This window comes from Montipora capricornis, chromosome 3 (genome assembly GCF_036669925.1).
Source record: "Montipora capricornis isolate CH-2021 chromosome 3, ASM3666992v2, whole genome shotgun sequence".
Lineage (NCBI taxonomy): Eukaryota > Metazoa > Cnidaria > Anthozoa > Scleractinia > Acroporidae > Montipora > Montipora capricornis.
The window spans coordinates 27223505-27246411 of record NC_090885.1 but is presented as its reverse complement, the minus strand read 5'-3'; the positions used below and the strand labels follow the sequence as shown (position 1 = coordinate 27246411).

General features: G+C 39.0%; 2 protein-coding genes across 5 annotated transcripts in view; both read left to right on the top strand.

Annotated features, from left to right (window-relative positions):
- The first annotated feature begins 60 nt into the window (after window positions 1–60).
- Window positions 61–11583, top strand: LOC138042733 (carbonic anhydrase 2-like). Its single transcript, XM_068888719.1, has 8 exons — window positions 61–249; window positions 413–613; window positions 5392–5510; window positions 6835–6936; window positions 8362–8424; window positions 8538–8592; window positions 10309–10415; window positions 11226–11583. The coding sequence occupies exons 1-8, from the start codon at window positions 222–224 to the stop codon at window positions 11331–11333; spliced, it is 783 nt and encodes a 260-aa protein (XP_068744820.1). The 5' UTR covers window positions 61–221; the 3' UTR covers window positions 11334–11583.
- A 2166-nt stretch (window positions 11584–13749) lies between these two features.
- The window catches only part of LOC138042723 (inositol 1,4,5-triphosphate receptor associated 2-like), a 48072-nt gene continuing 38914 nt past the window's right edge, over window positions 13750–22907 (top strand). The window contains exons 1-7 of one of the 4 annotated variants that reach the window (XM_068888708.1): window positions 13750–14080; window positions 14257–14406; window positions 16437–16558; window positions 19602–19656; window positions 21383–21437; window positions 21612–21681; window positions 22001–22085. In XM_068888708.1, the coding sequence (XP_068744809.1) occupies window positions 14069–14080; window positions 14257–14406; window positions 16437–16558; window positions 19602–19656; window positions 21383–21437; window positions 21612–21681; window positions 22001–22085 (549 nt within the window). In that variant the 5' untranslated portion in view covers window positions 13750–14068. Of the gene's footprint in view, window positions 14081–14256; window positions 14448–15653; window positions 15904–16436; window positions 16559–19601; window positions 19657–21382; window positions 21438–21611; window positions 21682–22000; window positions 22086–22907 lie in introns of those variants that run through there. The other 3 variants (XM_068888707.1, XM_068888709.1, XM_068888710.1) reach the window with 3 other exon arrangements.

The following is a 22907-nucleotide window of genomic DNA, read 5'->3' as shown; positions in this document are numbered from 1 at the left end:
TGATTGATTTTCCAAGTGTAAGTACCATGGATCACGTGCCAAACAGTTTCCTATCACTCTTACATTGAATATGAATGAAATATTGTTTTATTCCTTGTCTTTCTATTGGACAGTAACCTGTTAAAAAAGGTTTAACTTATTAATTCATCCAATTTATCCCAGAAAGACGCTGGTTTGTCAAACTAAGACGAACAATATTCAGCTGTCGAGAACGGATAAGGATGTCTTGGGGTTACGGCAAAGAGAACGGTGAGCTCTTTATGATTATTTTTTCCTCTTCTTTGGAAGATAAACATTTCAAAATTGGTTTGCATTGCTCAGAATCTAGTTGGCTTTCTTTGGAATTTTACGCTAAATGAAAGTCTGTTAGAGAGGACAGCGGAATTTACTATCCTTTTTTATTTTGAAACAGGTCCTGCTAATTGGTACAAAGATTGTCCGATCGCCGTCAATGGCAGACGCCAGTCACCTATCGATTTAATCGATCCTGAAGTGAAGCGTGATTCGAACCTCAAGCCTTTGAAAGCATCTTATCCTCCATTTCCTATGTCCAAGATTCTAAATAATGGACATACCGCTCAGTTTTCGCCAGACGCCACTAGCAATTTATCAGGTAATATTAACATTTTTCATCTGGTATTCAAGAATATGAATTTGCAAATAGCCTTCATCTTTTCTCGTCGCATTGAATTAATCCCAGAGACAAATGTAATTCATTCTTACAGATACGTATAACCCAACTACGACCGTGGTCTAAGACTTTAAGCCTTATGTCTTAAATTCTTTTTTCGGGAAGCACCAACCGTACGTCTCCTCGGTAATATCTACACCAAACTTTCAAATATTTGCATTGTGGCGGAAGAGTGATGTTTAGGCAAACTTACATTTGTGTATTTTTGACGTGTGCCAGAGTTACTGTTAAGAGACGAAAACGCGTGAACTATCGACTGAAACCCTCCGGAAATTATCCTTGACTAACTCTATTAAAACCGTTCGGGATCAGGCCGGACTAAAGATCGCTGTGACAGGGTTGTATTTTGCCATTTCGGTTGCCTGTTTCCAGGTTTCCCCCCGTTTTATGTGTATTTTGATATTGTAAAGCAGCGGAAGCTCTACCATTCAATTCGTTGATTGTTTTCTTGGTCACGTATAAACCGTTGGGTTTCTCGTGTATTGTCTTTCTGTGTATCAACACACGACGGAATTTACGTTAGGACATCGATTTTATTACAGGGGTTACTTAGAAACCACAGCTGCAAATCGTTCATGCAAGGCATATCTGTCCTTGCATGAGATTAGGTGTTTCCTTTACTATTGATGTTTGAGGGTTTTATTATTTTTCAAGTGCCTCGGTGATGATTTAAGATACATTCTTTACATCCTGATCTTGCACTTTCCCTTAATAGAATTCAGAGACAAAGCATGCGCAGTTTTCTATCAGAAACAAGTAATTTGTTCCAGGCCAGACGTCTCTTTTGGAGATTTGTCTCAGATGATAGAATCCATGTTCGAGAGCGAATTCAGGTCACGTAGACTACGTTTTCTCTGTTAACCTCATGGGATCGCTCCAATCCTTCTTACATAGCTTTTTTTGGGGTTGTGAAGTGAAGCTCTTTTGTGACAGGGGAATATGTAATTTGATGTGGTTTGAGGTCAGTGGCGCTGTTCTCAATATAAGGAAGCAATACAAAGGATTTGGGATTAACATTTACTTCACAAGACGTAAATTGAATATTTTATGCTCATTTCAGACACAGACGTTAGCTCTTTTAATTTTCGTATTGAGCAATGTCAGATGGAAATTATATTGTGTTATGTCATCGTTTTTCCTTCCTTGTGGTATTTCTAGCTGGTTTAGGCACCGGTATGTAGTTGAGCCCTAGCTCTTTGAATACAACGCAGAGAGAGTTTGAGGGGATAAAGAACGACGTTTTGACAGAAATTTTTATCCTGGGACAAATTTTGTTTGAACTCGTCTCTCCCTGCCCCCTGTAATATGATTATAATCCATTAATTAATTAATTTTTTTGTAGTTTAATCATGTTACTCCGTCATCTTTCTTTTCTTTGGAGATATTAACAACTTTTGCTATCTTTAAATTCGAAGCAAAATAAAGTCATTGTATATTGTACAACTCATCAAACAGATACGGTCGAAGGAACCAGCCATAAGACACGTGCTAGAAGTTGCGAGACTGTTGACAAGTGTTAAACAATTGCTTCTGATTGGCTTAGAAAGTTGCAGGAAATTTTGGCCAATCACCAACGTGGGAAACCTGGTTTTCACGTGACGTCATCAATATTCTAAAATGTAAAATCACTGAGGCTCGGAGTTTTTAGCTTTCTTTGGTCATTAAACATGCTAAATATATTTCCTTTTGAAGGTTTTCAGTTCGATAGCAACCTTCGTTTTTATAAATTCAGTGTTTTCACGCCACAGGCTATCAAGATGGCCTAGAGAATGTGTCAAGTATGCTTGAAAAAAATTACTCATTCAGTGATTTTTAGCAATCTAAACTGTTGTGGTATTGTGAAAAGTGTTAATGTGAATATCTGCTAGCTCAAAAGGGCGAACGGGTCGATTTTTATAGCAGAATTGAATTCCAGATGTTTTGATTGATTTCCGGCCGCCATTACTGTGTCCCTCTCCAGGACACAACTATGGCGTTTCCATACTGAGCTCTATAAATCTGTGTAAAACATTTTGACGGCTAACTTGAGTACGAAAGATCGCAAAGACCTGAGACTCGGCAAAGTAGATAAGCTATTAATCTCCTATAATATCACCAATTCTTGACTGTTTTAAGCAATAGTTTTGATTTTATTTTTTCGTTACGTGACAGTGAAAACCAGCAATTAGTTAATTAATTTCGAAATGATCTTTGTCATTGATATCAACTCAACACAATGTGTGAAGTCAGAGGTTCGATTTCGTAAACGGCGCTTGTCGCGACGTGACGGTTATTCCTTTAATATTAAATGGCACACCCTTTTTCCATATGATCGATACGATCGCTGAACTTTTTTTCCAGCGATCGTAGGGCTCGTAATGATCATATGAGAACCAACCTTTAAATGAAAGCTTGAAGGGCAAATTGTTTTTTTCCTCGTGGATTTTGGTCACTTTCAATATGGCACTATGCACATGATCGTGCCCATTTTGGGTTCGGCAAATAACGATGTGTAGACCAGATACTTTTAAATAATAATATTGGGACCACAATCTTACCTGAGTGAGCAAAACCGTGAAGAGGAACATTTATTGCTAATGTTGTTGGTAGTGGGTATCTTTTGTAAGAAAGTAAAAGGTTTCTGTGATCCAAACACTGCTGAGTTAGCTTGCACTTGCATCGCTTGTTCAGATTAGCTTCACCAAAAATAGAGTCGACGGATTCCATATCCTTTCCTAACTTGTCACCTACACCCAATAAAGACCTTCATGTGCTCGATAGAAACTCAGTGATGTGTGGACTTTATCGATGACTAATAATATCACTTGGGTGACATCGATCGTCTAGGGTCTGTTCTGACTCGAATTTCTCAATGTCTTTTTTCAAGGGTTTTGGGTGCCGCACGCATTCCTTCATTTCCCTCACATGCTCGCTCGCCGGTGTCTATTTTCTGACACTGACGTTCTGGGACTTAAATGAATGTGTCATTAAGATGATAGATCTGAATATTCGTAATTTCAGTCTCGAGAACACGTTGATAGAGTCGTCGTCCCTCACTTGCCCGGCCGATGGATCGAACTTTGATCGATGTTAGTGTAAACGCGTTTGTCTGTACGTCAGTTTTCTCACGTTCTGCTTTGTTAACAAGCTCTATCCACCTTCGAGCATCTGCAGAGCAAACAAATAGCTTCCTGATATACTGCGAGCAGCCCCTCAAAATCCTTGAAATCCAAAAAGAAAATTGAGGGTAACCACACATTTTTCAAAGATAATTAATCAGCAAATGTTAGAGTGATATACACATATGAAGTGAAATGTTGTTGAAACCCACTGGGAACTCGGAAAAATCCGACCCCCAGATGGGATTCAAACCCACGACCCTCCGTGATCTAGTCGGATGCTCTAACCACTGAGCTACTGGAGACTCTATGGCGAGCAAGGGTGAAATGTGCGTCTTTTGACTCGAGCTGCACGACACAGCTACAGAGTCAAACAACCACTGACGTAGCTCATAACTTGCATCGCGCAAGTCACCTTAAAGCATATCTGAGATGCGGCCAACCAACCACCCAAGTAAGGGTGGCAACATTTGTGAAAACTTTAAAATGCAAAGCAATGAATGGCATTCTCTGAAAAATGCATGGTTACCCCCAATTTTCTTTTTGGATACCAAGAGCACTAGCTAAGTTCTGCTTTCTCTGCATAGTTTTGAACCGTGCAAAAATATCTCTGTATTAATAAGCACCACCCATAGGAAATCCGAGTGTCTCGAGATGCGCAGGACGTATGCGCAATAACAGTAGTAGGCACCGTCCTTAATTTTGGCTTATTTTTCGCGTATAGATGTTACGTCTTACGAGTTATTACGGCTGTAGACAGCTGGTTCTTTAGTAAAGGACTTTATCTTTATCTTTGCCTGTTCTTCCACTGGTTTCAATTGTAGGATTGAACCATGCTTGGTGATCGAAGAGTATGCGATCAAAGACAGAGTAGGGTATCGCGAACCGCCGCATTTTGACGTACATTTCCTGTTCCCTGCTGCGATCATGTGCCCGGCCCAGACAGACCAGGGGGTCGATAACTGACATAGTCGTTTTTTTGTACATTCAATTTTAAAATGAACACTAGGGCATTTTGTCAGACAAATGCAAACTAAAATACAGAGGGCTACGATTTATTTGTGAGACGTGTTCATCGTAATGTTTGTAGGCTTCGATCTTCTTCTAAAACAACCCCTGGCTGATTACATTATTTTCCTGAAATCCTCGAAAAAAAATTAAAACAAGTGAAATCGAGGTTAGAGAAAAAAACTACCTTTAGAACAGTTTTCAATTTAGTGTCGAAAGTAATTAGCGAAGTGCTTTGGTTTATAATGACTTCACTTACTGATTGGTTCAAAGTTCTCGCGCGCTATTTTTTAAACCAACCAGAAGTGAAACCAATAGTGACTCGCGCGTGCACATTTTCCCGTGCTTTGTGTCGGCTACGTGTAATTACTTCGAGTTTTGATTGGTTTACTGGATTGTCTCCGTCCTTTTTGATTGATCAAAGTAATTACTTTGGTTTTGGTTGTACGACATTCGATTGAAACTCGCTCTATTTCTGAATGTAGTTTGGAAGCGGCAAGGTCGTTGTCGTCAGTGCTGGTTGAATAAATCTCAGCCTCTAGGAATGAAAGTGGCTCTTTGTAGCTTGTACATATATTGTGTGCTTCATTGCAGAGCTATCAGGAGGACCATTGGCAAAGAAATACAAGTTCGAGCAGTTCCATTTTCATTGGGGGGACAAGGACTCCGAGGGGTCTGAACACAGAGTGAATGGAAAGATGTACTCAGCAGAGGTATGATTGAAGATAATGAACTCCGCGCTAAGTGGCTGGTTCTCCGATGGACACTTAAGTAAGGTCTTCGTGCCGGCTGGATACAGTCCAGGATCATCGCCATCTCGTTCTCTCGTTCTTTCCCGCCCCTGTCGTCCTCCCCATATTTATGCGATTGCTAATTTGCTCTGAATTGACTATGATCGGTAATTTAGGACACTGTTTCCAAGGACTTGTTGTAGCATAGAAAATAAGGAAGATGAAAATCATACCCGTGGATAGGATTTGAACCCAGAGTTTCAACTCCATAGGAACCGTTTCACTCCGCTTCACCACTGAAGATCAAGACACCGCTCTCTCTCCAAAAAAAAAAAAAAAAATTGAGTCTCTCATAGAATATTATAATAGGCCTTTTTCGATATCTTAAAATTCAGCTTGATAGTGAGGCAGTGATGACAAGGGTGATAGGTTCATTCCAACGTGTTTCTATTGTTTTTGTCCTTATTTCCTCCCTATTAAGCTGAATATTCGATATTTCGAAAATGGCCTATTGCTGAAGAGTAATTAGGCCTAAGATAGATTAATTAGGCGTAACCTTTGAGCTTTGTCGTGAAGTTTGGTAACCAACCTTTGGCAGTGTTTAATATTGTTTGTTGCCGAGTGATAATACAGCATTATCAAATTAATAGTGTTTAAAATATTGTTCCTAGGTGACGGGTTAAATTAATCAACATTCCCAGGTTCCAGTCTTATGTCCATACACTTGGGTTGTCTTGTCAAACAAATATGACCGTTTCCTATAATCCATATCTAGCTTTCAGTCTTCTAAATTAATGATAATAGTCAAATTTAGAGCAAAATAACAATTGTGTACATCAGATAAATACGGCAAGGAGGATGGGCTGGTAGCGAGGAAGGAAAGAAGAAAGATCCTAGGAACGACTTTGGGGTCATTTGTGAGAAAAGCTCGACTTTTATCATCGGCCTGAGTAGCTGTTTAAATCTCGACTCCAGGAAAACAAGAACAACAAAAGGGTGAAAACAATGAAATGAAGAATTTGATGTCTAGAAGGTGGAGAAAAGATTCTTGTTAGTTTCATTTTGTAGGCAGGTAGGCCTTTCGTGTTTGAGTTCACCCAGCGATCACAGCCGCATATCAGGTCACCAAGGAATATTATTGGAGTTGCAGCATTATTTTCGTTGTTTTGATTATCGTTACTGTTAGCGTTGTCGTTATGGTTATGGTTATTGTTATTCACGGTTATTGTTATTGTTATTATTTTTAATATCAACCCCAAAAGCTGCAGTCTTTGAAAACTGATTAATCATTTTATCGCTTTTCCAGTTGCATTTGGTTCACTGGGACTGTGAAACTCATAGCAGCTTCAAAGCAGCTGTTGGAGGTGGAAACCCCAATGACTTAAGCGTGTTAGGATTTTTTCTAAAGGTAACGTATGACCTCCTGGCCGGACTATTTAATAAAGTAGTTTAAAGGTAGGGGGACGACTTCAAATTATAGTTTTGCGCTATCACAAGTCTTAGATGATTCTTCCGTCTCGTTCAGTCACCTCTTGTAGTTTGGGCAAAGTGTCCTTACAGCTAAATTGACCAGAACTATTTTGAAGTAAAGACAGAGATAAAGAACTCTTCACTAGAGCGAGTTTCAATCGACTGTCGTAAAACCAAAACAAAAGTAATTACTTTGGCCAATCAAAAAGGTCGGAGACAATCCAGTAAACCAATCAAAACTCGAAGCAATTACACGTAGCCGACCGTGACAAAGCGCCGGAAAATGTGCACGCGCGAGCCACAATTGGTTTTGGTTTCACTTCTGATTGGTTGAAAAAATGACGCGAGAACTTTGAACCAATCATTGAGTGAAGTAAATGCAAAACCAATGCAATTCGCTAATTACTTTGGACACTCAATTGAAAATGGAAGAACTTGTTTGTTATGAGCTCATTTCTTGCCTGTTAGCAACAGATATTAATGAACTTCTCAACTGAAAGAGAGAGAGACGAGTCAGAATAAGAGGATTTTCAGCTTCATGGTCTTATGACAAGCAGTAGCTTGTCGTTTCTGTTTGCCGTTTCACGACTCGCAAACGCGATGCTTTAGCTCTCTATTCACCCTATTCCAAAATGGCTACCATTGTTTGCTTGAAAATTAGCTCTTGTTGCCTCGTTTAAGGTTAAATATTCTTTTGAATCTTAAGTTTAAGAACGAGGCAACAGTGGCTAATTTGCAAGCTAAAATGGCGGCCATTTTGGAATAAGGTGTATTGTTTGCTCACGTTGCCGTCAGAATCTTAAATTTGGTTACTATCCCGGGGGGGAGGGGGGGGGTACTCCCATAAAGTCCGGATAGGTGTGTGCCGCGAAGGGTCTTAAACCCTGACCCTATTTAAGGAACAATCCAACGAAAATTGACCCTATTTAAGGCCCAAATCCGAAAAATGACAAAAAAAGGAAGAACAAAAACTCAAAATAGCTTGAACAGGTCATCTTTATTTCCTTTCCGTGAGATACCTGGAACTTCAATACTTTAACTTTGGCAAATCATTTGTTTTCCTGCTATTTTTGCTGATACAAATTTAGGCACCGTATCTAAGGATCACACCGGGACACTATGCCAACATAGCCGAAAAGGATACCCTATTTAAGGATCGAGAACCTCCAAAAGCCATACCCTATTCCGCGGCACGTACCTATATAGCCCATATAGGGGAGTAACCCCCCCCCCCCCCCCGGGGGTTACTATGTACATGTAGTGGCACTAGCCACACGCATTTTGGTAAATTCGAAAGAATCGCAAAAGACTAATATGTTAGCGTCGATCAACCGGCCTATCTGAGTTCGATTTGTTTTTGCAGGTCGGCGCAGAAAATGCTGCTTTGAAGCCAATAACAGACATGCTATCGAAAGTGAAAAAGGCGGTAAGCATATCTTACAAACACAAGTTATTCTTATCCCTATAAAATGTTTTCTTGTTTATCGCATCACATTTTTCCCACCGCCACAACAATTTTCACTGTGATTGGTTTTTCAGGGAAGTTCTGCGGCTCTACCAGGGGAATTTGACATGAGAGCTGTTTTACCCAAAGGTAAAAAATTGTGCAACATGTTACAAATTCAGACTGAGACCAGCCTGCGTGGCTGGCGGGATTTAAACTCGCGCGAGTGTGTCTTCGAGTGAAAATCCCTCTTGGGTTTTGCCCCTCCTCTCTCTCAGCTTCACACATTTATCCCGTTAGCTAGGTAAAATAAATGATCGAGATCATTTGTCGCTTTTTACTTGACTTTAAATCATTAAATTTATTTAGCCACTTGGCTTCTGTTATTCTTATTTATTTTTATTTATTTTTCTTACGCGGTAATACACATAATTTTCCTTTCTGTCCACTTCAATGTAATCCCTTCGGCAATTTATCTTGTCCAGACTGGAAGTCAGGTGAGGGCGTTTATCGGAAATTATTATATGGCTACAATAGTACACGCGCTCTGATTGGCTGCTGAGCGGGCAAGATTTTGTTGTAATGACCAGGCATTATGAAATTTTTTCTCGACTGGACGGTTCTTTTGAGTTGAGAGTAAAAGTGCGTGGGTGAAAACAACAAAAATATGGACAAAGTACACTATACTTTCAATAGCTGTAAGAAGAACTGGTACAGATACTTCTATAGTAGGAGCGACGAAGAGAGCCACAGCGAGAGCTAGTTTTATTATCCAAAGGACGAAGAAAAGGCCAAAACTGAGCAATAAAAAGGCCATATAATAATAACTTATTAAACTCGTCCGTTCGGTCATTACAGGGAAATCTCAGACCGCGGCATTGATGTATTGACCTCACTATCGTTCCGTCAATACATCAAGGCCTCGGTGTAAGATTTCCCTGTAATGACCTCACTTCTCGGTTAATAAGTGGTATATAATCCATTTGTAGATTACACAAGACTCCAACAGTGCCATTTATACGAGTGCAGCTTACACAAGACGCAAAATTTTCCTACTATATGGTCCACGACGTATTAGTGACCAATGACCTGTCGTTCGGAGACGGTGTCCTGAGAACAAAGTCGTGCGTGACATGTAATTGACTAAATGGTTCATCCTGGCAAGAAAACTCGACACTTACTACTGAGGAAAAAGAACTAACCAAGTTATCAGTCTCTCCTTAGTTTAATTCTGGTCCTGAGATTTAAATATTCCAAAACATGAGAATAAATTAGCATGCCTTGGCACTTAGCGAAGAGATGTATTGAGCAAACCACACTTATCCTTTATAATTCCTGGGTTGCTCGTTCCTTCTCCTCGTCGCTCCCTCTTCGCTTGCTCTTTTAATTTATTGTCAGTCGAAAGTCAAGGCCGGTAGAAAGAAGCTTCTAAAATTGATCAAACCGCTGCCTATAGTTCCTATAAATTATTTTTTGGAAAGGCCAGAAATTACAAAAGGGCTTTGAAGCTGACGTCAATTGCAAACTGGAAATTGAGGATTGAGTTTAATCGACATCCATTTTACTCGAAGTATCGTGACGCTTCGCTCATAAGATAAAAATTTTATAAGATAAAAATTTCCTTCCTGTATGGCCAAGAAGTTAGGGTGCAGGATTTGAGATCCGCACTTCAAGTTTTCAGTATAGTCCCTAGTTTAGCACTCTGGCTACACTCGGTAATAGCGAGTTAGTTGAGACCTGCTTCTCAGTGGCTGAAATTTTAAATATTTATGTTTATCGATGTATTGATTGTTCCTTCCATTGGCCCCTCAAAGTGAGTGAAATATGAAGTACTTATTCATTCAGTATTCGTTTTATTCTCTTCAGATTTGGCTGATTACTATACGTACGATGGTTCGCTGACTACCCCTCCTCTATTAGAATGTGTCAAATGGATTGTGATCAAGGAACCTTTGGAAGTCTCCGCAGCTCAGGTGTTTAAAAGTACATGAATTATCGGGAATCTCGTTTGTCTTAGAGATGCATTTGATCATGAAGTAGTTAGCTCCAAGGACTCTCTCCTGGGGCCCGTTTCTCGAAAGTCCCGAAAACTTTTCGGGCCCGAAAAGCCATTTGTGGAACTGCAATGCTAACCGCTTATTTTGGAGAGCCGATCTTTTTTTAGGTAGCAAAAAGAAAAAAAAAACGGAGAAGTTTGACGAGATGCAAAGGGAATTGCGACACCCAAAAATGGCCCGTAAAGTTTCGGGACTTTCGAGAAACGGGCTCCTGGAGTCAAGAGCTATGTCGTCTCCACTTATGTCCAGAAATGCACCAAATTAGATGCATGCAGGCCCAATTTTGACATCCAACACGATGCAGAAGTTTATCCAACCAAGTCTGTCCCTCAATTGAAGGATTAATCTTCATTGTCAATTTGTTCCAAGTGAAGTATTATCGTTCATTTTGGACACTGAAAGCTTGATAGGTCAGTCACTTTAAGGTAGTTGAACCGGGATAACCTCCGGTTGTGTGACCCTAGACGTTCGTGTTCAACTTGCCTTTTATTTGTTGCAAGTCGGCAGATTCCGGTCTTGAAAAACAGATTTCATCGCATGTTAAAAATATAATCAGGAACTATTGGTTTCTTTACATACAGCTACCAGTCTTTTTATGACAAATTCTTTAAACTGTTTGACCACCTTCCTTGACTTTTCAACTTCGTCCTAAATGATGTTTGAAAACGTTACGAGTGTCCCGTTAATTATTCTCAGCATCACTTATATTCCATATTTTTTTTCTAGATGCAAGCTCTTAGATCCATCGAAAATGGACAAGGCCAGCCCTTGGTCGGAAACTATCGCCCACCGTGTCCACTACATTCGCGAAAAGTTGCAGTTTCTTTCATGTGAAAATTCAAGATGTTTGCGGTTTCTCGCTTTATTTTAGTTTTGACGTTTTTTAGCTTAGCTGTCTACCTTGCTTTTAGGATCGTGAATTAGGCCTTTTTTACAGTTGTTTTTATCAGTGATGCAGTGTTAAGTTAGATTTTTTTATGGACCGTGTTTTAGGAAAGATTTGAAGGAGACATTTTGCAAATGGACTGTTCTCTCTAGATGACAGATTGATGACAATAAAAATCTCCGTCACATATATTGTTAATTGTTGTGTGTGGTGTAATTGGTCGCCGGCTGATTTTGTCGAGAAGGGTAAAATACGAGCAAATAATGGAAAGGGTACTCGGAAAAACGAAACATTTCGAAAGTTAGAAATATTAGTATGTCATACGTTGCGACAAATACAATTGGTTTTCAAAACAGTTTGTGTACCTCGCAAATGCGCATGTTCAAATGTCAAGCACTCTGTACCAATACCCACATGGTCTGATGCTACTTCCAGCTGGAATGGTAAGAAATGTAACTTAAAATACTACGCCGGACTCGAGGCCAAATGTCTTTTGACACTCATGCAGTTGTCTTCACTAGCAGGAATGATCTAAGGGTGAAACATGAGTACTTTCATCCTCACTGATTGGCCCCCTTTGTAATTTTCTTTGAAGTTTAATTAAGGGCTTCATGTGTGGAATCAGTGTGCCAAGACTACAAACAAAGGCATATTGCTAGTGATATTTTTTTAATCATTCCACGCAATGGCAAGATTAGATTGTCATGCATGTTCCGATAAGCCATAGTTTCCTTTTTGTAAATAACAATTCTTTTGAACGGGTGCCAAACTGGTGTTTGTCTGATGTAACGTTTTGACAATCACAGCACGGTATAGAATAGAATAAGTTCGTTGCTCCCCCGATACAGGATTCTTAGCTAGGTTTAGCAAGAAAATGAATTAGTGCCAGCAAAGGCTCTTGGACAACTTTACGTAGTTACTGCAAAAGACTCTCTTCACGAGCTCCTCCGGCTCAGATTAATTTGCGATGTTTTTTCCGCGGCTTCTGGGCCGCGAGCAAAAAAATAGGGGCCAAAACATCGAAATCTTGCGTACTTCGCAGGCTCGCTTTTTCAGCTTCAAATCGCAAATGATGATCGACCTTCTTTCATTCACAGTAATAGTATGTGATATAAAAAGTGAAGGTGGGAACTTGTTCTCACCCCTCTTCTTTTCAACTGCCTTGTATAACTTCGTTTTATCTGGAAGTGGACGTAATCTTATTTTGTTTATCTTTTCAAGACTAGAAATGCAAAAACAATTTTTCTTGTTCTAAATTTGAGCATACAACCTTCTATTAAGAGTCAGCAGAGAAACATAAAAGCTTACTTTACTTGCTTTTTTACCAAAAAAATATACCAATCGTACTGTCTCTCTGGATTTTAATTGCCATGTGCATTTGTCAAATCACGTCAAGCAGCAGTCCTCCGAGTCTCTCCTCTTCGTGTAACTTTCTTCAGGGGCACCTAACGACCAATTTGTCGTAAAATCTATTATTATACCCCAGTTAATGAAAAGAAATGTTATTAAGGCATTTTCAGGTGTTTTTCAGTGTTGCTGGTAAAACATTATCTGTTCCTTTTTCCCAGCAAGACACACAAGAAATTTCCCGGCCAGCTAGATAAAATTGGTTGGTTTCCCAGCCAGCTGATCAAATTTATTTCCCAGCCAGGGATTCCGCGCGCTTTCAAACCCTCGATCCAAAACGACCAAACAAAAGCGACAAAACCGGGACAAAACAGGTTTTTTCCGCAAGCGCAATCACTCTGACCAGCCGTCGTATGTTTGTGACTACTGTCTGGGAGAGGGAAGGGGTTCTTTTTTTTTTTTTTTTGTTTTTTTTTTTAAGTCGTCCTCAGTCTTCAGAATTTCTACAGCCAGCTCGGGTTGAAATGCTAGAAAAAGTCAGTAATTCCCAGGCAAAACCTCTATCAATAACAAAATTTCCCAGCCAGCTAATCAAAGCATCTGTAGTTTTGCCAGCCAGGAAGACTCCTCTAGGGAACAGATAATGTGAGGAACAGATTCGAAAATGGGTCCGAATCAAAAAATCTGTTGCAGTGCAACAGATTTATGAAGTCGGGCCGACACACCGAGAGAAACCGCCATGTCAATCAAAGGGTATGCGAGTGGGTTCTGCGCATAAATACTTAAAAAGTTAAAGCGTTAAAAATGGCGGATACTAAAAGGGCAACGGCAAGATCTTTTGAGGAAAATTACACGTTTTACACAATTTACACGGTACGATTTATCGGCCCGACAAAACCGGCCGACAAATCGTACCGTGTAAACCAGCCTTTAGGCTGTGTTATTCGCGCCCTTTTTTTTGCGCCTGTGTCATTTTTCCATATTTGGTGATGTAGACAATCCAAACCCATATTTGGAAGAAGTCAACAAATGGCGCGCTTGATTCAGGGTTTTGTTTAATTTGACTTCCTAAATTCTTTGTCCGTTTGCTTTTCAGCGGGTGTTTGTTGCAATCAAATTTGAAATGTCATGGTTCGCGAAGCGTCTTCCAGATTTGAAAAAAAAAAGCATACCGGAGGGAAAGGATGTGAGGCTTTTTGCCACAACATATGCAAGCGTGCGAGGGTGATAAAATTATCGCGCTCGCATTGCTGTGGCGTTTAACTTCACCCTGTAGGGTTTTTAGGCCGCGAAGGAGAGGTTGTTTTAGACCAAATAACTTTTATCTCTGTCGGTCATGGAGTCATCGGTGAGCTTTTCATTCGTTTCAACAAGTACAATTTTTATCTCAGGTTAAATGCTTTCTAAAAAAATTACGACTGTTTTGAGGCTGCTTTTGAGCGTCTTGACTGTGCTAGTATAACCTCTACATTCTGCGTAAATCCGTGTTGACGTTAATCCGTTTGCACGGTTTCCTGTTTCCAGGGCACAGACAAAGATGACCCTTCTAGTGTTTCCGAAGAAGCCATACTGGACAGTCTGTTTTATGCATGTGATGCCGAACACTCGGGCCGAGTTTCCGTTTCTAAGCTTATAGATTACCTGCGTAACGCAATTTCCAACGGCACTGAAGAGGTAAGCTTTCCTGGAAGACTTATAGCAATTACACGCTTCATGTACGTTTTTTGTTTAGTTTAAACGATATAATTATTTTTGGATTATGTAATTTTACGGTTTGTTGGTTTTACATGGAGTAAGGATAAAAATAAGGCGCCGGAAATTTTCCCGTTTTCACATGCGTTTAAAGATGTCTTCCAAGTTTCGATCGATCTTTGCATTTTCCATCAGGCTTGATTAGCGTATAAAATAAACTGATTATTTCCCTGTTATGGATCTGATAGAGTGGAAGAGGAATAAGGTTTTTACTTGTTCATTTATTAGTGTTTGCAAGTGCCTTTCACTTACTTTCGAATCCCGTGTTTAATATCGCGTCCGATTGAAATTTAACCATCCATTTGTTTACCTTCGAAATTTTATTTGGCCTTTTTGTAGACTCTAAACATGAGATAAACAGATTAACCGGCGTCCAAGAGTAGGGATATTCCTTTATTAAGTCCATTAAAAGCTGTTTTAAAAGCGTTTAGAAACTTATTTATCTTCTTAGGAAGGTAAAAAAAGAATTGGACGTTTGTCGGCAGTGTTGACTTAGAATCACGAGTGTCAAGGAAGCCATTGAATGAGTGCTTTTATTTTGCTTCTGGAAGAGAAAACAAGTTATGTGTTTATATCCAGTGCATTTTAGCTTATGCCGTGTTGTTTCATTTATAGTGTGTCAATTTCTTTTGCCATAGTAGTGTTTCAATAATATTATCCTCTTGTGTGTGCGTGTGTGTTCAATATTGCCCAACACATATTTGCATAATTTAGATCAATGCATGAATAATTAACTTGAATTAGACTTGAAGTAGACCGACCACATATCTTTTAATACTCTGGAAAAAGTTGCATAGTACGGTCTATCATGTTTTAACGACAATGTTGATCAATAATTATTATTTGTGTTATGTTTTGAAACTTGCATGCTGATCTGTACTTATGCCTATGCTTTTAGTTCCTACCCATCCTGGGCCAATTTGACTTATTAAGACTTATTACATTTAAGAACATGTTCAAAATTTTATAGTTGTGCAGTGCTCGAAATTAAAAAAAAGATTCCAGGTTGTCCCTGTTTCAAAAGCCGGGCAGATAAACTCTTAAAATTTATTTGGTTGTCCTGATAAATGCTTGGTTGTCCATAATGATTAAATGTGCGGTATGTCGAGATGCATGGTGATGGACCTTGAGTATCACGTTGTTCTAAGTATTGTGGAAGTCTGGGTTTCAGTTTTAGCCATTTCAAAATAGAGTCTTTGATCTCTATCGATATCGGCTACATGTTCGTGATATATATATATATTTACATATATATATATAAAAACTTAATGTTTCTTGTACTTTCCTATCTGACAATGTTTTGTAAAAGCGGGAGATATTCAAAACATAATATGGGAACTGCTCAGCTGCGGCAAATTAATTATAATTGTTAACTTTACGCTGCTGTTGTATGGACATTGACAAGAGAAAAACTGACAAGTTAGTCGGGTATTGCTTATGTAATTATTTTCTATTTTTGGCTGGGTTGTCCTTTGTTTTTTCTTTGGGCAGCTCTACCAAAAATTGATTGCCCAGTGAACTTTCTAGTTGTTTGGGATGACTGGACGACCTCTAAATTTGAGCACTGGTTGTGGGGAGTTCAGGTAGCTCACATGCATCTCTATCAGTGTTAACATGTAAATCTTGTCAAATAGGAAGAAAAATTGATGCAGTTTCAAAATTCAAAATTCTTAAGTTATCTTTATCGAAAGCCTGAAGGAATGAAGAACATTTTCATCGATCAACAGGATAGGAAATAGTTCCTTTCATTTCTATCCTAGCCTCCCATACTTGTTTTTAGCAATATAAAGTGTAGTTTTAGATAGAGTAGATACATGTAACAGAAAGAGTGTGAGTGTATCATGTATCAAGGCAACAGTCTGTTTTGCCTTTATTATGGTAAATATGGTTGTTGAACATCTATACATAGTAGAATTTGTTGCTGATAAGTAACATTAAAACTTTTTTTATAGTTTGCAGGAAATCTGGATGACTTGTCGCTGATATGGGATCCAGATGGAAGGAATATTGAGATAGATTTGGCTTCCTTCCAGGAAGGCATAAAAGAGTGGATATCTGAAATTAGAAAACAAAGGTTTTGACACTTCAAGATTCTGACATTATTAATCAGTGTTACAGTGCAAGTTTTTTACAAATTATCTGCCAATCAAGGTGTGCGAATTTGATTGACACTCACACCTCCGTACAACTTTTGCACAGTTGTAATTTGAATGATTGACATAATATTTATTCGTAGTTGTCAAATGTGAAAGTTTGTTGGGTGGCCATTGGTAAGGCGCAATTTGCACTGTAAGGACTTGATACCTGAGACGATTTTATTGTCTGAAAGCTTCACTTAAGGACGTTTGCGCGAAAATCTTCCCAAACTGATTTTGTTTTCATTTCTCGCCTGACGTTAGCTTCATTAATTGCTTATTCCAAAAATGGAAAAAAACTGGGGGGCCACCGACTTTGTTTCAGAGAAAAAGGCAAGGGAAAAATGCCCTAATTTTGATAGATGGGTCATCATAATGAGTTGTAGCCTCATCTACTCGTTTGTCGAAAACCACAAAAATAATATGTTAGTCAGAGTGAAGGTTTCCGTGCCTAGAAATATAGGAGTGGGTTTTTTTAGATAAATGTATGCCGTTGGGGATGTCGTAAACAGTAGAGTTAATCCTCAACAAGAATTTTTGCAAGCGCTACCCCTTGTAACCGCTTTTGGAATTCAGGACACAAGGAAAGAAAAATTTAAAAAAAGATAGCTTGTTACATTGTGATTTTTTTCATTTTATCATATTTTTAGAATGTAAGAAGAGTAAGATATTCATGTCTCAAAAAATAGGGGTCACCGATGATCTAAACAAGTAAAATCGATGTGATGTTGCTAAGCTCTTGAAAAATTTTGTTTGTCACATTTTTGCGTGACCTGTCGGGGAAAGACTGGAACCCAAGACAGGATCAATCGATAAAAGGTTTTTGCAAAAGAAAACCCTTCTCAAGCATAGAAACGAAGTTTCAAGCAGGCGTTATCTTTATTTGGTTAGTGTTTTGTATCATATCTCTCCATTGCCGTAAAGCTCATCTTCTGGAGTGCAGTTTTTGTGAAATATAATATCTGGTTGTTTCCTCATAGGTCCGCACTATTCAAGTGAGTGCGGAAGACAATACAATTCAGCTCTCTTTTCATGAAAGTAAAGGAAAAGAACCTCAAAAACATGCATTCATTTTGAACTAAGATGTTCATATATGTAGTGTAATAACATTAAAAGAAACTCAACCCCATTAAATTTACACCACGTTGCTGACTAAAACCAATCTTCCTCGAGTTTTCAAAACTTTCAGCCACCACTCGATAAACTACCTTTTCCAGACCTTTTCGAGCCTCCCACCCCTTTCTCCTTAACATTTTGTGATGAATTGGAAATAATAAGCATGCCTTTCTTTTGCCAGCCTGGAAATTTTTCCCCTGTGTTTTTGTCGCCATAAGATCTTAAGTAATGCTAGAAGTAATGCATGACATATTACAGTCACGTTACCTGCGCAGTAAAAGTTGCACACAAACAATTAGCGTGAACGTCCTTAAAAGGTTAGCACAGCGATTTCCTTAAACCAAAACCATACTATAGCATCTATAATTGTAGCACTTAAACATCACAGTGACTATCGAGTTGAGGAAAGGTTCTAATCTTGTGTAATATTCATTTGCTTTAATAATAGACACTATCAACCATGTCCCCCATATGGTCTCCTCTTGACCTGGTTTTACCTGTGGTGCAACCAAGAGGGTGAACCCTTCTGTTGTAAAGGGACGGTTATACATGGTCTACTAGACTGTAAGACACGAAATTATTTGGTTTATCAATGGAATTGATAATGTAAATTGACCACCGTACAGGGATAATAAAAGCTGACATTTCGAGCGTTAGCCCTTCATCAGAGCACTCTGACGAAAGAACTAACGATCGAAACGTCAGCTTTCATTATCCTGTACGGTGGTCAAGTTACATACATTTATCAACTCCGCTGATAAAACCAAGAGATTTCGTGTGCTACTTCCCCACTGACGCAGCACCACAGTTTCTTTAGAAACTACCTCCTTTAGACTGTAAGACATTTCATCACTGGTGTATTGTTGAATGCCAACTTGAATTACAAATGGGTAAAGGCACTTAGTTAAAAAAAACTGTGGGTTAATCAACTGAGTTGATGCACAGGCGCCCCAAGCTGAAAATACGTGGTGTATGCGACAGTTTGTGTATATAGAGAATTGTATGGGAAAATCACCGATCGTAAAAAAAATTGTGTAAATAACTATCTCATTTGAAATAAAGTTTTCCTACCTCAAATGTGTGACCAACTTGTCTCTTTAGGCGAGTTTCGAGCCATTCTGACGCCGTTTATTGAAGTCATCCGGAAGGCCGTTGCTGAAATAATGGGAAGGCCGGTGACTCCATCCATCCCTGGCCAGACCGTTGTTGACTACCCGGTCACAAGCCTCTGAGGAAAGCCGAAGAGGTGAATTTTAAGGCAAAGTTTTCGTTCGCCACGAGTCTTTTGGCCGCCGAAACACACGTATTTGGAGTGAAATTTATTGGGCTTTATGGAACTGTTGTTTTTATTGCGATTCGGGACTTTTCCTGTTGAGGAGAAAACGATTTGTGGAGTGAGGTCTGGCCAGCGATGGATGGAGTCACCGGCCTTCCCATTATTTCAGCAATGGCCTTCCGGATGACTTCACTAAACGGCGTCAGAATGGCTCGAAACTCGCCAAAAGAGACAAATTGGTCACACATTTGAGGAAGGAAAACTTTATTTCAAATGAGATAGTTATTTACACAATTTTTTTACGATCAGTGATTTTCCCATACAATTCTCTATATACACAAACTGTCGCATACACCACGTATTTTCAGCTTGGGGCGCCTGTGGTTGATGTGGAAAATTGACCACGATTAAGAAATTGGAAAGTGAGCATTATTGTTTTGACAAAGGGCTAACACAAATTGCCATCTTTTAATCTAAAATTAATGATACAGCCTTCAAAGTGCCCTTTTAGGTAACTGTTGTTTATGAATATATATTTATGTATGGTTTTCCTGTTATTGATCTGATTTTTTTGTGGTATTTTTCTAAAGTTTTGCTAATGCTGAAGATGATCATTGCCCTTCACCTGTTACTGTTAATTGCATGGTAAGGTTTTTTTGTGGTGCAGTTGTTATTCCTTCACCCTGCGAGCAGAGCCTCCTTTTGTCTTTTTCTTTACTGAGGAGGAGAAAAGGAGGCTCTGCCCGAATCGCGTCAACTCTTTGAAGCCGCCGCAGCCTGAACTTCTGTACTAGTCAAACATTTTTTCTCTCGTCAAACCGGTTTTTCCAGTGCGAGCGTCCGTTTAGTGACAAAACCGATGGTTATAATTGAGCCCGCTGGCATGAAAAACCAAGATGGCCGCGGGCCGCGAGATCTGGCGTGTTAGGCTTGGGTTCGAGACTGTATCCTGGCAACATGCATCGCATATTCAATAAAGATCTTACTCGATTCATGCAGAGCCTTTCTCGAGAAAGCCAAAATCGAGCAAGCAAAAGAAAGGCTCTGCTAGCAGGGTGTTATTCCTTATAAAATCATCCAAAAAATTATGCAAGAGTATCTAATATCATGCAATAACAGTCTCCTGCTATCAGTGCCTTGTTTTCTTGCATATTTGTTCTGCTCCTCTTTCCTATGTTGAAACTGACCATGTCGAATACTTGTCTGAATACTTGGGGGTGGATTATTTCAAAGAGACCATGTTATTGTGCAATCCCATTGAAGCCCTTTCCACATGTATCTGGTGAAATCTGGCATGCAAATCTGAAACTTTTTTAAATCTGCTCTCCAGAGTGGAAATTTCTGAATACACATTAGAATTTGGAATGGCCACTGAACGAGTAACTTCTCTTGTTCTTGGACTAGTTTCAAATCTTATAGAAAGCATGTGCAATTGATATGTTACATTTGTACGTGTGGACGTGAGAATTTTGGAATCTGCAGGAAAAAAGTTGCGGTCAGGATTAAAAAATATCTGGGCAGGGCTCGAAATTGCGACCAATACGGTATTGCGGGCTCATATTTTTTGCTAAACCACTGACAACACAATGCAGCACGGGGATTTTGCGACTAAAATTAGCGAAATTGCGACTAAATTTTCGTATTTTGTCGCAAAGTTGCGACTAGATTTTTTTGTTAATTTCGAGCCCTGCTTGGTATGTGTGGACAGGGCCTAAAGGAGAGAAGGATGGAAACAATTGTTATATTATTGTCAAGGACATTTATGCAGGAAGCAGTCTGTAGGCACATATTTATATTTGGCAAATATATTGTAACTTGTATGGTTAATGTGTTTTGAGCAATGATGTCCAACATGGTGGACAGTGGTTGAATTAAGCAAGTTTGTACCCTAGGAAGAACTCTAATCTTTCTGGCCATGAGCCAAGCAAATGTGAAAGAAAGGAGTGATTCTTCCCACAGAAACTCTGAAAGTGTAATAAAAGCCATGATTATCTCTTATTGCACCAGACCTGGGATTTCTTTTCAGCTGTTTGCTTACCCATTGCCACACATTTTGCATATTTATTTCTCACAGGTTCGTTACACCATCAACACCTCCAATAGTTGCGTTATCAAGTTGAATCATATAACATTGTCTAGCTTTCTGACTTGTGGAGCACTTTGTCTATAAGTGATCCAGATCACCAAGAGGGCACATTGTTTAATGGAGAGAGTATTTGACTGGGACTCACCAAGGTTATAGGTCTAATTCCTGCCTGGGAATTTGAGTTTTCCACTTTTTCTCGTACCCATTGCCATGAAATTACTGTAGCATATGTGTATCATGTTATCTAATTTCATTTTACAATTTAAATTTGTTTTCAATTTAAAGGAATCACCAGAGACCACACCATACAGAGGCCCTAAGAGCATTATTGGCAGCCATGGTAATTGCATAGCACTGGCATTGTTTGACTTCTTAAATACCTTTTAAGTATTTTAATCATTAGGAAGATGATATCAACACTTGCTATACAATTAAATGTCAATTAAAAGATAATTTATGCATGCAATTGTTGAAGTCTAGTTATTAACTGAATTCTTGTTGAATCCCTGTATAGTAACAAGCACACCAAATGTGAGTTCTGAAAGTGTGGAGGGACTTGGAGGAGAATCTCCAGACAGAGACTGGTTGGTTAATGCATTTTTTAAAAAAAAGTATGTTTGCATACAGTGTAAATATAAAATGCGATGCCACTTTGGGCAAATGAAAATAAATAAAAATAATACTGCAGATAACTAGAAGGGAAGCCAGGAAAAGCATACCAGCCCTATTGTGTTATATACTCTTTGATCGGGATCAAAGTAAAAGCCAAGAATGAATCACTATAATTGGTATTAAAAGTGTAAAGAAGCTACATGTTTATACATGTATTTGCATACTTTAATGACAGCCATTTTGAAATGATAGTATTGATTTGGACTGTAAGTATCTTAATTTGTTTTTCAGGCCAAGTGAGCTGATAAGTACGATTGAAAGCCTACAGCTAAATAACAAGCGTCTGATGGAACAACACAATACAATCCAGGCACAAGTATGTAAAATGAAGTACTGTAACATAGGTTCATGATACATTAACATCAAGAGAAAACAAAGTGAATCAATTAGGTGTAGTCACAGTTCACACCAGGAATTGAAAATGAGGCTTTTTATAACAGTCAAAGTACCTATGATTGCAAGCCATTTTTAAGAAATGATACATGTACATATGCGTCAAGTTTAAATTAATTTTTATTTTAAAATCAACTTGAGCAAATAAATATAAACAGGCTAATTATTTGGAGGAGTTGTAAAAAACACTGGTGCTGCTTTGATCAAGGTAGAAGCGTGATGGTATAATAGTGTGTAGCATGCTGGACTCCAATCCCAGGGGTTGCTTGTTTGAAGCCTAGCTATTGTAGCTCAGTGCTACAGTGTTGTTTCTTTACTCTATAAAATTTTCCCCCTTTCTTTCTCTTTGGTACCTACATGTATATGCAAAGCCATATAAATTTGGGAACTGGCTAGCATCATTTCAAGGGGGAATAGCAGTTCCGACAGTTGCTTCATACTACTGAAAAGCATTATCTTTCATCTGTGTGAGACCCAATGATGCAAGTGCAAAATTGCCTTGCCTTTCACCAGGTATACCAAATAGGCCAGTTTCGTATTCTCACAGCTAGACTGGATCTAGCATGAAAAATTAATGGAGGCTAATATGCAGGCAAATTAATTTGTATTGAAAAGATTTGCCTGCATTAGCCTCCATTTCATGCTCGATCCAGTCCAGCCGTGAGAATTTGAAAATGGTCTATTGGGCACCTGTTTTGTTGTGATATGAACATGTAGTTCTTAGCCAGAAAAATCCCTCTTGTCC